This window comes from Anomaloglossus baeobatrachus, chromosome 12, assembly GCF_048569485.1.
Source record: "Anomaloglossus baeobatrachus isolate aAnoBae1 chromosome 12, aAnoBae1.hap1, whole genome shotgun sequence".
NCBI classification, from domain to species: Eukaryota; Metazoa; Chordata; class Amphibia; order Anura; family Aromobatidae; genus Anomaloglossus; species Anomaloglossus baeobatrachus.
In genome coordinates this window covers 81,800,474-81,814,167 of record NC_134364.1, presented here as the reverse complement: position 1 = coordinate 81,814,167, position 13,694 = coordinate 81,800,474, and the positions used below count along the sequence as shown (strand labels likewise).

The 13,694-nt window shown below is 44.8% G+C and overlaps 1 protein-coding gene across 1 annotated transcript in view; it reads right to left on the bottom strand.

Moving 5' to 3' along the window:
- SCFD1 (sec1 family domain containing 1) overlaps positions 1–13,694 on the bottom strand; it is a 165,306-nt gene that overhangs the window by 45,630 nt on the left and 105,982 nt on the right. The window contains exon 15 of the mRNA XM_075330962.1: positions 10,093–10,189. Coding sequence (XP_075187077.1) covers positions 10,093–10,189 — 97 coding nt within the window. The remainder of the gene's footprint in view (positions 1–10,092; positions 10,190–13,694) is intronic.

The following is a 13,694-nucleotide window of genomic DNA, read 5'->3' as shown; positions in this document are numbered from 1 at the left end:
GTATGCTCCAGCCCTCTGCGCTGACGATCTGTGCAGCGTCCCGCCCTTCCCCTGACTGGCAGGCCTGTGGGCGGGAATATGCGACACTAGGCCGCAGAAGCCGGGGACTAAAGTTATAAGCGCGGCCGGCAGTAAGCGCGGCCGCGCGGTAGTCCCCGGCGCACTAACACACCCAGCAGTGCTGTAATGTGTATGGCACAAGCGCTCCATGCGCGGTAGTCCCCGGCGCACTAACACACCCAGCAGTGCTGTAATGTGTATGGCACAAGCGCTCCATGCGCGGTCCCCACGGGGACACAGAGTACCTCACAGTAGCAGGGCCTTGTCCCTGACGATACCCGGCTCCTATCCAGCAGATTCCCAGGGGCTGCGGAGGGAGCACGGTCCCAGTGCCTGGAGACCGATTAGGATCCCACTTCACCCAGAGCCCATTAAGGGATGGGGAAGGAAAACAGCATGTGGCTCCTGCCTGTGTACCCGCAATGGGTACCTCAACCTTAACAACACCGCCGACAAAGTGGGGTGAGAAGGGAGCATGCCGGGAGCCCTGTTATGGGCCCTCTTTTCTTCCATCCGACCTAGTCAGCAGCTGCTGCTGACCAAGCTGTGGAGCTATGCGTGGATGTCAGCCTCCTTCGCACAAAGCATAAAAACTGAGGAGCCCGTGAGGCACGGGGGGTGTATAGGCAGAAGGGGAGGGGCTTTACACTTTTAGTGTAATACTTTGTGTGGCCTCCGGAGGCATAGCTATACACCCAATTGTCTGGGTCTCCCAATGGAGCGACAAAGAAAAATGGTTGGCAGGTATGACTTTTGTAGGGGGTAAGTCCATAAAGGAATGTATAAATGGTTGGCAGGTATGACTTTTGTAGGGGGTAAGTCCATATAGGAATGTATAAATGGTTGGCAAGTATGACTTTTGTAGGGGGTAAGTCCATATAGGAATGTATAAATGGTTGGCAGGTATGACTTTTGTAGGGGGTAAGTCCATATAGTAATGTATAAATGGTTGGCAGGTATGACTTTTGTAGGGGGTATGTCCATATAGGAATGTATAAATGGTTGGCAGGTATGACTTTTGTAGGGGGTAAGTCCATAAATGAATGTATAAATGGTTGGCAAGTATGACTTTTGTAGGGGGTAAGTCCATATAGTAATGTATAAATGGTTGGCAGGTATGACTTTTGTAGGGGGTATGTCCATATATGAATGTATAAATGGTTGGCAGGTATGACTTTTGTAGGGGGTAAGTCCATATAGGAATGTATAAATGGTTGGCAGGTATGACTTTTGTAGGGGGTAAGTCCATATAGGAATGTATAAATGGTTGGCAAGTATGACTTTTGTAGGGGGTAAGTCCATATAGGAATGTATAAATGGTTGGCAGGTATGACTTTTGTAGGGGGTAAGTCCATATAGGAATGTATAAATGGTTGGCAGGTATGACTTTTGTAGGGGGTAAGTCCATATAGGAATGTATAAATGGTTGGCAGGTATGACTTTTGTAGGGGTAAGTCCATATATGAATGTGTAAATGGTTGGATTTGTGTTTTGGGGATGACAGACTCCCTTTAACGCACAGTATATAAAACAACAGGTCAAGCATTCTGGAATTATTTCCAAGACACAGCAATGGTGCACTATGTAAACAGATACACTAATAAACTCAGCCAGTACAACACGGCTTCCTCTCCTAATGAGTTTCCTTTATGGGGGAAATAACAGATTATCTTTGCTTTTATCTCGATACAGAATATAATAACTAGCCCTTCAGTCAAAATGTGTTTTACCAAATGTCAACAATTATATGAAATGTCCATTAACCTCTTTGATAAATTTCTTCCTACACCACGCTAGGCATGTCCAGACGCTGGATATAAGGTTATTCTGTAATTGATTCTGTGGATTGTGATAATCCCCCCCAAAAATGGGCTTTAGGAAGAAACAGACACAGGAACCAAATATATTCACGAATAGTCAACACACACGAAAGCTGCTGCTTTGCATTAACAAGATATGAGCAAGATATCATTTTAATAAAACATGTAAATGTTAAGAAAAGCTGTGCCCATTACCAGTAAAATTGTATTCACCTTGGGGGTAATGCAAAGAAAATTATTCTTCTTTCTTTTAATGGTCTTCAGCTTGATCTCGAGCCATAGAGACTTGATGGATGAACGATCTGTAGGAAGATCGATCTTGTTCAAGCATAGATAGATCCACCAGGGCCTTCTCCATTGTTATCTTGATAGTATCAAGCCAACAAGTTGCTTGTCTTCCTCTTCGCCTTGTTTGTTCTATTTTTGCCACCATGCTGTCCTTTTCCAGTGATCAGTCTCTTTGTATGATGTGTCCAAAGTAGGCAAGTTGTAGCTTGGTGATCCCTGCTTCAAGTGACATGTCTGGTTTGAATTATTCTAAAATTTGTTTGTTCTTTTTGCCATCCATGCTATTGATAACATCGGTCTCCAGAACCACATTTCAAAGGTATTAATTCTTCTTCTGTTATCGGCCAGATTTTGCATCCATGTGTTACCACAGAGAAGATCAGACTATGTACGAGCCGTGTCTTCACCAAGAATGAAATGTTCCTCGATTTGAGGATCTTGTAAAATAGCTTTATTGTTGATTTGACCATAGCTATTCTCCTATTGACTTCTGGTGTCATTGCTGCATCTTTGATCTGAGTAGGTTGAAGTCCTTTACAACTTCCAATTTGTTGCCCTCCATCTCAAATGTCTCCCGGTCGTACCTGGCAGTCGTCAATATGTTTGTCTTCTTTGTATCGAGGATTCCCATGTTTCAGCTTTCCATCTTGACACTCCATAATAAGTTCTTCTGTCCATCTACGCTTGTTGCTATCAATGTTGTATCATCTGATTATTTAAGATTGTTGATGATTCATCTAGAAATTTTGATTCTTTCTTTTTCGGCAAGTTCAGTCTTCCTGAAAATAGCTTCTGCAAATAAATTGAAGCGAAATGGTGACAGGATGCCGCCTTGTCTGACGCCTTGATCCATTTTGAACCATGCAGTGTCACCGTTTTCTATACGAACTGCATCTTCTTAGTCGATGTAAAGGTTCCTTATGATGCTGATCAGATGGTTCGGCATAACCATATCCTTCATGGTATTTCAAAGTTTCTGGTGATTAATACAGTCAAAGGCTTTGTCAATGAAGCAAAAATAGAGCTCTGTTATATTCTTTGGCCTTTTCCATCATCCATCTAATGTTGGAAATTACATCTCTCGTTTGTCTGCCTTTTCAGAACCCTGCTCATGTCTCTGGCAGCTTTTTGTCATAGTAAAGCTGTAGCCGTCTCTGTAAGATCTTTAGTAGTATTTTGCTGGCATGAGGTATGAGCGCAACAGTCCGATAGTTTGCACAGAAGGTAGCATCTCCCTTCTCAGAATAGGAATAAACACCGATCTTGTCCAGTCCTTGGGCATTTATGAGTTGTCCATATCTGTTGACACAGGTATATGATGACATTAACTGCTGCTTTGTTTTTTGACAGAAGCTTTATCACAGCAATAACTTGTCTTTTTTTTTTGTTCGGTTCGCTATCATTTCCAGTCTCTGTTTCTTCCTGTATTACTATGTTGTTCTTGTAGGTGTGCTCCGTGCATTCTTTCCATCATTCCTTGATCTGTTCTGGCTCAGTTAGTTTATTAGAATTTGTGTCGTTCAACATTTCCACTCTTGGTTGAAACTTTGGTCGTATCTCTTTGATCTTTTGGTATGCCATCCTGGTCTTGCCCTTCAGATGTTCATTTTCTATCTCTCAGCTGACTGTGGAACTGATCATGAACTTTTAATAACAAAGATTAGAGTCAAGCTGCCCAAAAGTACTAGACACCAGGTCAATATACCAGAAGTTTTTTAGAACGGTCTGCATAACCAATTTATATCTTAGGACATAGATTAAAGAAATGCTGAGGAATTATGGACACCTATAAAGACTACTGTTAAGGTGGTGTCACACACAGCGACGACGACGTCGCTGCTACGTCACCATTTTCTATGACGTTGCAGCGACGTCCCGTCGCTGTCGCTGTGTGTGACATCCAGCAACGAGTTGGCCCCTGCTGTGAGGTCGTTGCTCGTTGCTGAATGTCCTGCTTCATTTTTTCGTCGTCGCTCTCCCGCTATGACGCACACATCGCTGTGTGTGACAGCGAGAGAGCGACGAAATGAAGCGAGCAGGGAGCAGGAGCCGGCGTCTGGCAGCTGCGGAAAGCTGTAACCACTGTAAACATCGGGTAACCAAGGGAAGCCCTTTCCCTGGTTACCCGATATTTACCTTCGTTACCAGCATCCGCCGTTCTTGCTGCTAGTGCCGGCTCCTGCTCTGTGCACATGTAGCTGCAGTACACATCGGGTTAATTAACCCGATGTGTACTGTAGCTAGGAGAGCAAGGAGCCAGCGCTAAGCAGTGTGCGCGGCTCCCTGTTCTCTGCACATGTAGCGACGTTATGATTGCTGCTGCGTCGCTGTGTTTGACAGCTAAGCAGCGATCATAACAGCGACTTACAAGGTCGCTGTTACGTCACAGAAAATGGTGACGTAACAGCGATGTCGTTGTCGTTATGTGTGACACCAGCTTTACTGAAGAAGCCAGAAAGACAATAAACAAGAGGCAGAAGAGACCCCCGCAGCCATGGCTAACAGAAGAGACCCTAAAGATCATTGGATAAAGACGAATGACAAAAGCAAAAGGTAGCAAGCAGGACGCAGACAACATCAGTAAAAGACTAAAGAGAGTTATTGGAGCACAGCAAATATAACCACAAATCGTTCGTAGATATTGAGTAAAAACAATCTTCATTATTAAGAAAATCACAATTAATGAAAGTATTGAATAGGGTTAAAAAATAAGCTAATCCACAAGAATAGGGTGGTTAGTGTGTCATGCACTGGATAATAGTGTGGTGTTGATATAACTATGAAAAAATTATATAATATCCAACCACACAAAGCACACTAATTTTTTTTTTTTTACCAAATGTGTAAACACATATAAATGTTCTTAATGAACCTATTGAGAAAATCTGCTCTAATTAATCTCACTAGTCCCAAAATTAATAAAGAAAATAAATAAGCAGACTGGTTTTTTTATAGTAAAAAAAAATCAAGGAGACTTTTATGAATGCCAGATCAATAAAATATAAAAGGACTGCCTTTTGCTGTACACAGTCACTAAAATGTACCAGCCTTTCTGCTGGAGGCATGTCTGAGAGGGCCGGAGTGAATACTAATGATGCAAGGGCCAGGACAGTGAGGCTTGCCATGGGGTTCACGGTTTGGAAGTGCTAATGATGTCTGTGAGTTTTCAGGAGCGGTGGACTGATCGGTGCCAAGCATTTCCTGGCATCTTATACAAGGCAGGAAGCAGTCTAAATAAAACGCGTTAATGAAAATGAGGCATCTTCTGGCAACACTAAGCATACTATCGGCTAGATTTTCTGACCTCATTAAAAATAGGCACAACTTAATGAATATCAACTTATTCCAATAAGTATAAACTGAAATAGTTGCTTTACAAGGGGTATTTTCAAATTATTAATTTGTTTTGAAAGGAACATGTCAGCAGGTTTTTGCTATGAAATCTAGAAGTAACAAGGCACTCCCAGAATATGATGAAAGGTATATTTATTAATGTGCTTGACAACAAAGAACGTTTTCGGCCCAAATTGGACCTTCCTCAGTAGCACATATGTGAGGAGGACCGTAGTATGAACTGTAGGCGCGGAATCCACCGCTGCATGGGGGCTGCCATGAAATCTGACAGCAGTAGGAGGTTGAGATTAGAGATGAGAGAACCTGAGGTTTGAGGTTCGGGTACCGACTACCAAAAAAAACCAACAACAAAGTTCGGGTTCGAAGTTTGAGTGAGTTATGAGTGCAAACCACTGAAGTGATCACAGCTGTGCTTTGGTATGAGTGATGCTCAGCCCTGTGCAGTGCTTGGGGGGTAACATTAGCATGATCAGATGCAGTATGCACACACACAAACAAAAAAACCCTAATAATTCAAAACCCCGCCTATCCTTCCCTGGAGGTGCTCTGCTTATGGCTGGCTGCATGTGGGTGGAGCCACGAACTGACCACTTACAGACTTCCATTGAGTTTCGGATCAAGTCAGGGATCACAAATCGAACTTTTCTAAGGTTCAAATGTACCTGCCAACAGAACTTCCAAAGGTTCGCTCATCTATAGTAGGGACAGAGACCCTGATTCCAGCGATTATCACTAAAAGACTTAGGCGGGCTTTACATGCTGCGACATTGCTAGCATCGGCTAGCAATGTCGCGTGCGATAGCACCCACCCCCGTCGGTGGCACAATATGTGGTGAACGCTGCCGTAGCGAACATTATCGCTACGGCAGCGTCACACGCACTTACCTGTGCAGCGACGTCGCTGTGACCGACGACCCGCCTCCTTTCTAAGGGGGCGGTTCGTTCAGCGTCACAGCAGCGTCACTGAACCGCCGCCCAATAGAAAAGGAGGGGAGGAGATGAGCAGGTCGTAACATCCCGCCCACCTCCTTCCTTCCTCCTTTTCCGGTGGAAGCAGGTAAGGAGATGTTTGTCGTTCCAGTGGCGTCACACATAGCGATGTGTGCTACCGCAGGAACAACAAACAACCTCGTTACTACAGCAGCAGCAGATAATTGGGAAGAGGGGGGCATGTCACCGATGAGCGATTTTGAACGTTTGTGCGACGATTCAAAATCGTGTCACACACAACGACATCACTAAAGCGGCCGGATGTGCATCACAAAATCCGTGACCCCAACGAGATAGCTTTAGCGATATCGTAGCGTGTAAAGCCACCCTAACTCATCAAAGCTTTTACAACAGTTTTATAAAGCTGCATAAATTTGGCGCAACTATTAGCTGCACTAAAATTATACACCATTCGCTGTTCTCATGCAATTTTCGTCCAGCTCCAGCAAAATGAGTGGAGATAGGGCAGGATGGTGATCTTTTATGCTAGACTGGTCACTTTTATAAAAAGCAATGAGGGCTAGGCAGAAGTGGGGATGGTAACATCACAGCCCTGCAAATTTATTAGATCTTATGCCAGAAAGAGGCTCATAGCCGAAGTAGGGTTAAGATTCTGATGCATAGGCAATCTAAAGAAGAGCTTAAAGGGAACCTGTCAGGTGCAATATGCACCCAGGACCACGAGCAGCTCTGGGTGTATATTGCTAATCCCTGCCTAACCGTCCCTGTATACACTAGCATAAATAAAGAGATCTTTATATAAAGTATTTCTAAAGATCTTATATTATATGTTAATGAGCGAGGAGACTAGTCAAAAGGACGTTATTTTCCCTTGCTAGTCGCCCCGATTAGCATCCTGTGGGGGTACTATCATGCTAATCAATGTGCAGCGTCACAGGATGATCTCACTCACCTCTCCGCCACCATCGCATCCGACACTGGATTTCGACTCAATGCGCATGACCCCGGAGTTTGGGTCATGCGCACTACTTCAGTTTGAAGCCAGGACACGTACACCCGGCTTCATAGTCCGCATGACCCAAACTCTGGAGTCATGCGCACTGAGCCAAAATCCCCCGTCAGGCGCGATGGCGGCGGAGAGGCGAGTGAGATCATCCTCTGACGCTGCACATTCATTAGCATGTTAGTACCCCCACAGGGGCGTACTAACATTCCAATGGAGCCGACTAGCAAGGGGAACTAACGCCCAGGGCACTAGTCCCCTCGCTCATTTGCATATGATAAAAGATCTTTAGAAATACTTTTTCTATAGATCTCTTTATCTATGCTAGTGTATACAGTGATGGTTAGGCAGGAATTAGCAATATACACCCAGAACTGCTCGTGGTTCTGGCTGCATATTACACCTGACAGGTTCACTTTAATTAACTAATTAATTAGGATCTTAATGAATTTGCTGCATCTTGGGCGGCTTTCACACTACGTTTTTTTAACATGCGTCATGAACTTTTTTTTAACACAAAAATGGATCCAGTGTAAATGTGTTTTCATTTCAATGCATTTGCAATGGACTTGCGTCAACATGCGTTCACATGCGTTTGCATGCGTTATAGTGAGGATCCAGCGACTTTCAGTTTTTTAACTTTTTTCAAAAACGCTACTTGTAGCGTTTTTGAGCTGCGTCCAAATACTGTTTTTCATTGGATCCTGACTATAGTGCTTGCAAACGCATGTGAACGCTGGCATGCTGATAGACAGGATCCTGCTTGCTCTACTGAGCATGCCCAGAAACCAGCCTGGCGTGATCAGTCTCTCTCTCCCCCTCCCTCTCTCTCTCCCCCGCCTGAGAGCGGCAGACGCTCGTAACCAAGGTAAATATTGGGTATCCAAGCAAAGCACTTCGCTTAGTTACCCGATGTTTACCTTGGTTACCAGCGTCTGCAGCTGTCAGATGCCGGCTCCCAGTCTATCACGTTCAGTTCCCCTCACTCCCGATCACATGACTTCAATGCCCACCCATAAACTTCAAGTGGCAGGATCCTGCAAAATAACATGCGTTTGCATGCGTTTTTCTTTGTAAAAACAGGATCCACTTTTACAGCAAAAAAACGTTCATGACGCATGTTAACAAAATGTAGTGTGAAAGCAGCCTAAAGGCTGCTTTACACCAGACAATCTATCGTGCGATAGATCGTTGGGGTCACGGTTTTTGCGATGCCGGCCTGTGTGACACCTCCTAGCGACGCAGTATCGCTCACAAATCATGAGTCGTGTACTGGTCGCTAGGTTCCATAATATCGTTTAATTTAGTTGTTCATCGTTTCCGTGGTGACACACGCCGCTCCGTGTGACACCCCGGGAATGATGAACAGCAGCTCACCTGCGTCACGCAGCCGCCGCCGGCTATGTGAAGGAAGGAGGTGGGCGGGATGTTTACGTCCCGATCATCTCCGCCCCTCCGCTTCCATTGGCCGGCGGCCGTGTGACGTCGCTGTGACGCCGAACGTCCCTCCCACTCCAGGAAGTGGTAGAATAGGGTGTCCAAGCCGCGCCAATGACTAGCCGATCATGAAGATTGTAGATTAATGTTGCTTTTATTCAATGCACAGGTCAAAGCGTTTCGGGAGACACCGCTCCCTTCCTCAGGACAGACTGGCAAGAAACATCAAATCTCCATCTGTCCTGAGGAAGGGAGCGGTGTCTCCCGAAACGCTTTGACCTGTGCATTGAATAAAAGCAACATTAATCTACAATCTTCATGATCGGCTAGTCATTGGCGCGGCTTGGACACCCTATTCTACTACTCTCTGTTATCTGCCAATTTGGGGACCGCTGCCGTGGGTTGGAGTAACTTACATGCTGTTATAGGAGTTGTGACTTTCACAACCCCTATAGGTGAGTAATACCACCCTTCTTCATCCCCCCCCTTGCTACCGGGTAAGACCCTACTGCGCTTCTTTTTCCACAGTTTAACTCCAGGAAGTGGACGTTCACCGCCCACAGCGTGGTCGCACGAGAGGTAAGTACGTGTGACGGGGGGTTACCGACTTTGTGCGACATGGGCAGCGATTTGCCCGTGACGCAAAAAGGACGGGGGCGGGTACGATCGATTGTGAAATTGCACAATCGGTCGTACCGTGTAAAGCAGCCTTTACTCCAGCTGACTTTTGATCAGAACTTGCATATGAAAATCCAGCCATGATGAATTCCCTCTATAGTATTATAATGTATATGTTAAAAACAAACATTTCTAGACCAGTATATGACCTTCAAATTCTGTTAGTCCCAAAGTATTGAAAATAAAAGTATATATAATGTGTATAGAGGTGTTGGTGGTAAAATACACACATGTGAAGTCAGATTTATGGGCCAGTGCCATTCATACAGATGTGTGGTAGTCTCTCTGCCAGCAGCTTCCTTAAGGCAAGCAGTGAGACCGGAGAGGTGTAATCAACGAGGTGATGAGTGTGCCGGCTCCAAAAGCCAAGGCCTGAAAAGTAGCGTGAGGATTAGGACCAAATACAAAACTAGCAGCATTTAACTCCCACTGACACTCCATGTCAGGATAACCTATTCCTTAATATTGGGCCCAAAATAAATACAAAACATACAAACCTACCATCGGGGTCAGAGATGACGTCTAAGAGAGACTTATCCAAAGTAGATTTGCTCATCAACTTCTCTTCATATTCAAAATACACATCCAACTTCCGAGTCTGAAAGGGGGAAGAAACTGTAATTAATAAGAACATAAAAAATAGTCTTATTTTTTAGTTATTTGATAGGTAAAATTGCAGAGTCCTTCTTATTAAAAATCCTTGCCATTCTGGAGAAGGGAAGGGTTTTTGATGTTATAGATTACTTGCTTGTTTCCAGGGGTGCCGGCCACCTCTGGAGACTATCAGAAGTGGTCGGACTCCTAGTCAAAAAGTGCAGTACTTTCAAAGTGGTTTCCAATAGAGCAAGCAAGTGTGGATCTGAAGCCAAGGTGAGAGAATACAATCCATTTTGTTCCTATAATGTCCACCTTGTCTTATTGCTAATGATGCCATAGAATTCAGCTAGCACTGATGGGCGGGGGAAGTTTCACATTTCCGTTCACACCCCTTTTGTTCCTATTGGCCCATTCGTTGGATACAATTTTTGCTTTGTCTATGACAAAGCGTGTGTGCTGTATTGATTTCCCGAGCGCTTGTAACACAAATCTTATTAATGTGGAGTTCCAGAGGCATAAAAGGAGTGTATTTCATCCAGTTATAATCCCCCTCGCGCTCCTCCTGTGCTGCAGAAGTAAGGATGCCTCCACCTGCAGCATTGGAGAACTAAAGCCCCCGTCACATGATCAGCGACCTGTATAACGATCTCGGCGGGCATTGGGACTATGTTAGGAGGTCGTTGGTAGGCGTCAAACACAGCGATGCGTCCTGCCCAGCAGGACATCGCCTTTGAAGAAAATGGTCCCAACCATTCAGCAACGACCGGCGACCTCACAGCAGGGGCCTGATCGCTGGTAAGTGTCACACATAACGAGATCGCCGCTGCGTCACAAAAAACGGTGACGCAACTACAATCTCGTTCGCAATCTTGTTGTGTGTGACGGGGCCTTAAGTTCGGCCAAAAGAGAAACCATTCAAGGGGTCCCAAACTATCAATCATTCAGAAGACCATCACCCTTCAGCGAGCATAAAGCCTAGACTTGGGAGCGTTGCGATCCAGACAGTTGAGAATAATGCTGGGATTACACAGCAGAATCAAAGCTTTTCAACTACTACCAGTCGGCTGCATACAAGCAAATTGCTACTCGTCTACTGGCCTGTTTTGAATGGCGACCACACTTCTATGCACACAGAATGATTGTTAATGTGCGCATAGAATATTAGATTATTGGCAGCACATCACCTGTTTGCATGGACATCTGCTGCCAAGAACAATGATTTTAGGCTTGCTTAAAAATCAACACTGGTTCATCGGTACTGGCTTGTTTAGTCGATCTGATAATACAAAATGAAATGTTTTTTTAGTGCTTGTTTTTCTATTATCTGGTCATTTAAATGGAACCTAGCCATTTAAGTGTTGGCGCAAGAATCGAGAACTAAAACTAAGACAGACTCAAAAAGCCGCCACACAAATTAGACTAATGTCAGCTGAACCTACTGATATCGACGGGTTCAGCTGACAGTCTAAAGGTGGTGTCACACACAGCGACGACGACAACGACGTCGCTGCTGCGTCACCATTTTCTGTGACGTTGCAGCGACGTCCCATCGCTGTCGCTGTGTGTGACATCCAGCAACGAGCTGGCCCCTGCTGTGAGGTCGTTGCTCGTTGCTGAATGTCCTGCTTCATTTTTTCATTGTCGTTCTCCCGCTGTAAAGCGCACATCGCTGTGTGTGACAGCGAGAGAGCGACGAAATGAAGCGAGCAGGGAGCAGGAGCCGGCGTCTGGCAGCTGCGGAAAGCTGTAACCACTGTAAACATCGGGTAACCAAGGGAAGATCTTTCCCTGGTTACCCGATATTTACCTTCGTTACCAGCCTCCGCCGCTCTTGCTGCTAGTGCCGGCTCCTGCTCTGTGCACATGTGGCTGCAGTACACATCGGGTAATTAACCCGATGTGTACTGTAGCTAGGAGTGCAGGGAGCCAGCGCTAAGCAGTGTGCGCGGCTCCCTGCTCTCAGCACATGTAGCGACGTTATGATCGCTGCTGCGTCGCTGTGTTTGACAGCTAAGCAGCGATCATACCAGCAACTTACAAGGTCGCTGTTACGTCACAGAAAATGGAGATGTAACAGCGATGTCGTTGTCGCTGTCGCTATGTGTGAACCCAGCTTAATGTGTTGGGGGGCGCCTGCTAACTTCTTGTTGGGGGAGATGTCAATCTGTTGTGTAAGATTTAGGGCTGCTTTGTTCTCCTGAAGATAAACCAAAAGGTAGAGATGTTTGTTGGCAGCTCTCTCCTAAAGAACACAGGAGCACTTGGTGGAACGAATGCTCCTGTATATAGGAGAAACTACCAAAAAGGCAGTCAGCCGAAAGCAATCTAGAGTATAGTGGGATTTAGACGTGTATGGACAGAAAACAACTACAGTATATACTCGAGTATAAGCCGAGTTTTTCAGCCCATTTTTTTATGCTGAAACCGCCTCCCTCGGCTTATACTCAAGTGAGGGTCCACAAAAAATTATTCAGAGAAAAGAAAAATAGAAAAATCCAGCGGAAAAAATGTATTGGAAAGGTTTTTCAAATAAAAAAATAGTCTTTATTGTACAAATATTAAAATCCAATGTTCCACAGTTTACAGTCCCTGACAGTTGTTCTGTCGCTTATCCATGTTATGTAAATAAAAGCTTATTACCTGACTTTAAATTCATCCATTGGTTTCATAAATTACTCTTTTGAAATCTGAAACCCTCCCAAATTTGGTTTAGGTTATGAAAATAAAGTTTCTGCAAAGCTGAAATATTGATCATTTAATGAACACAGAAAGGTCAGATTTTGGCAAGACAAAAGTTTTGTTGCCTTGTCATATAATGCACCCAATCCTAGTTTACATCCTCACCTGTGATCACTAAATGATCGGTTAATTAGTGTGTATAAAAAGAAACCCAGCACCCCAGACCTTCAGTTGAACTGCAACTTGACCTCTGAGAACATGCCAAAAATCCACCCTGCGACCAAAGCCTTGATTATCAAGAGGCTGAAGAACAGATCCACTGCAGAGGTGGCTGGCACCTTTAATGTGTCTCAGCATCAAGTACAAAGAATTAAAAAAAGATTTGAAGAGACTGGAGATGTTTTTGACAAGCCCAGGTCTGGAAGACTACGCAAGATAACTGCTCAGGAGGAACGTTTGTTGGTTAGAAAATCCAAAGCCAGTCCCTATTCACACTGCACCAGAGCTCCAAAAGGCCACCTGGTCATCTCAAGTCCCTGTGTCAACTAGAACAGTTTGTAGGATTCAGTCTCAAAATGGATTCCATGGTAAAATCAGTGTTCAGAAGCCAGCGCTAAACAAAAGGCAATTAAAAAACCATGTGGCATTTGCCAAGTCCCACAGCCTGCTAAACAGATGGACGCTGGAAAAGTGGCAGAAGGTGGATTTCTCTGATGAATCTTCTGTTGAATTACACCACAACCGCCGCAAATACTGCAGGAGACCTACTGGAGCCCGTATGGATCCAGAAAACAGTTACGTTTGGTAGTGGAAGGATCATGGTCTGG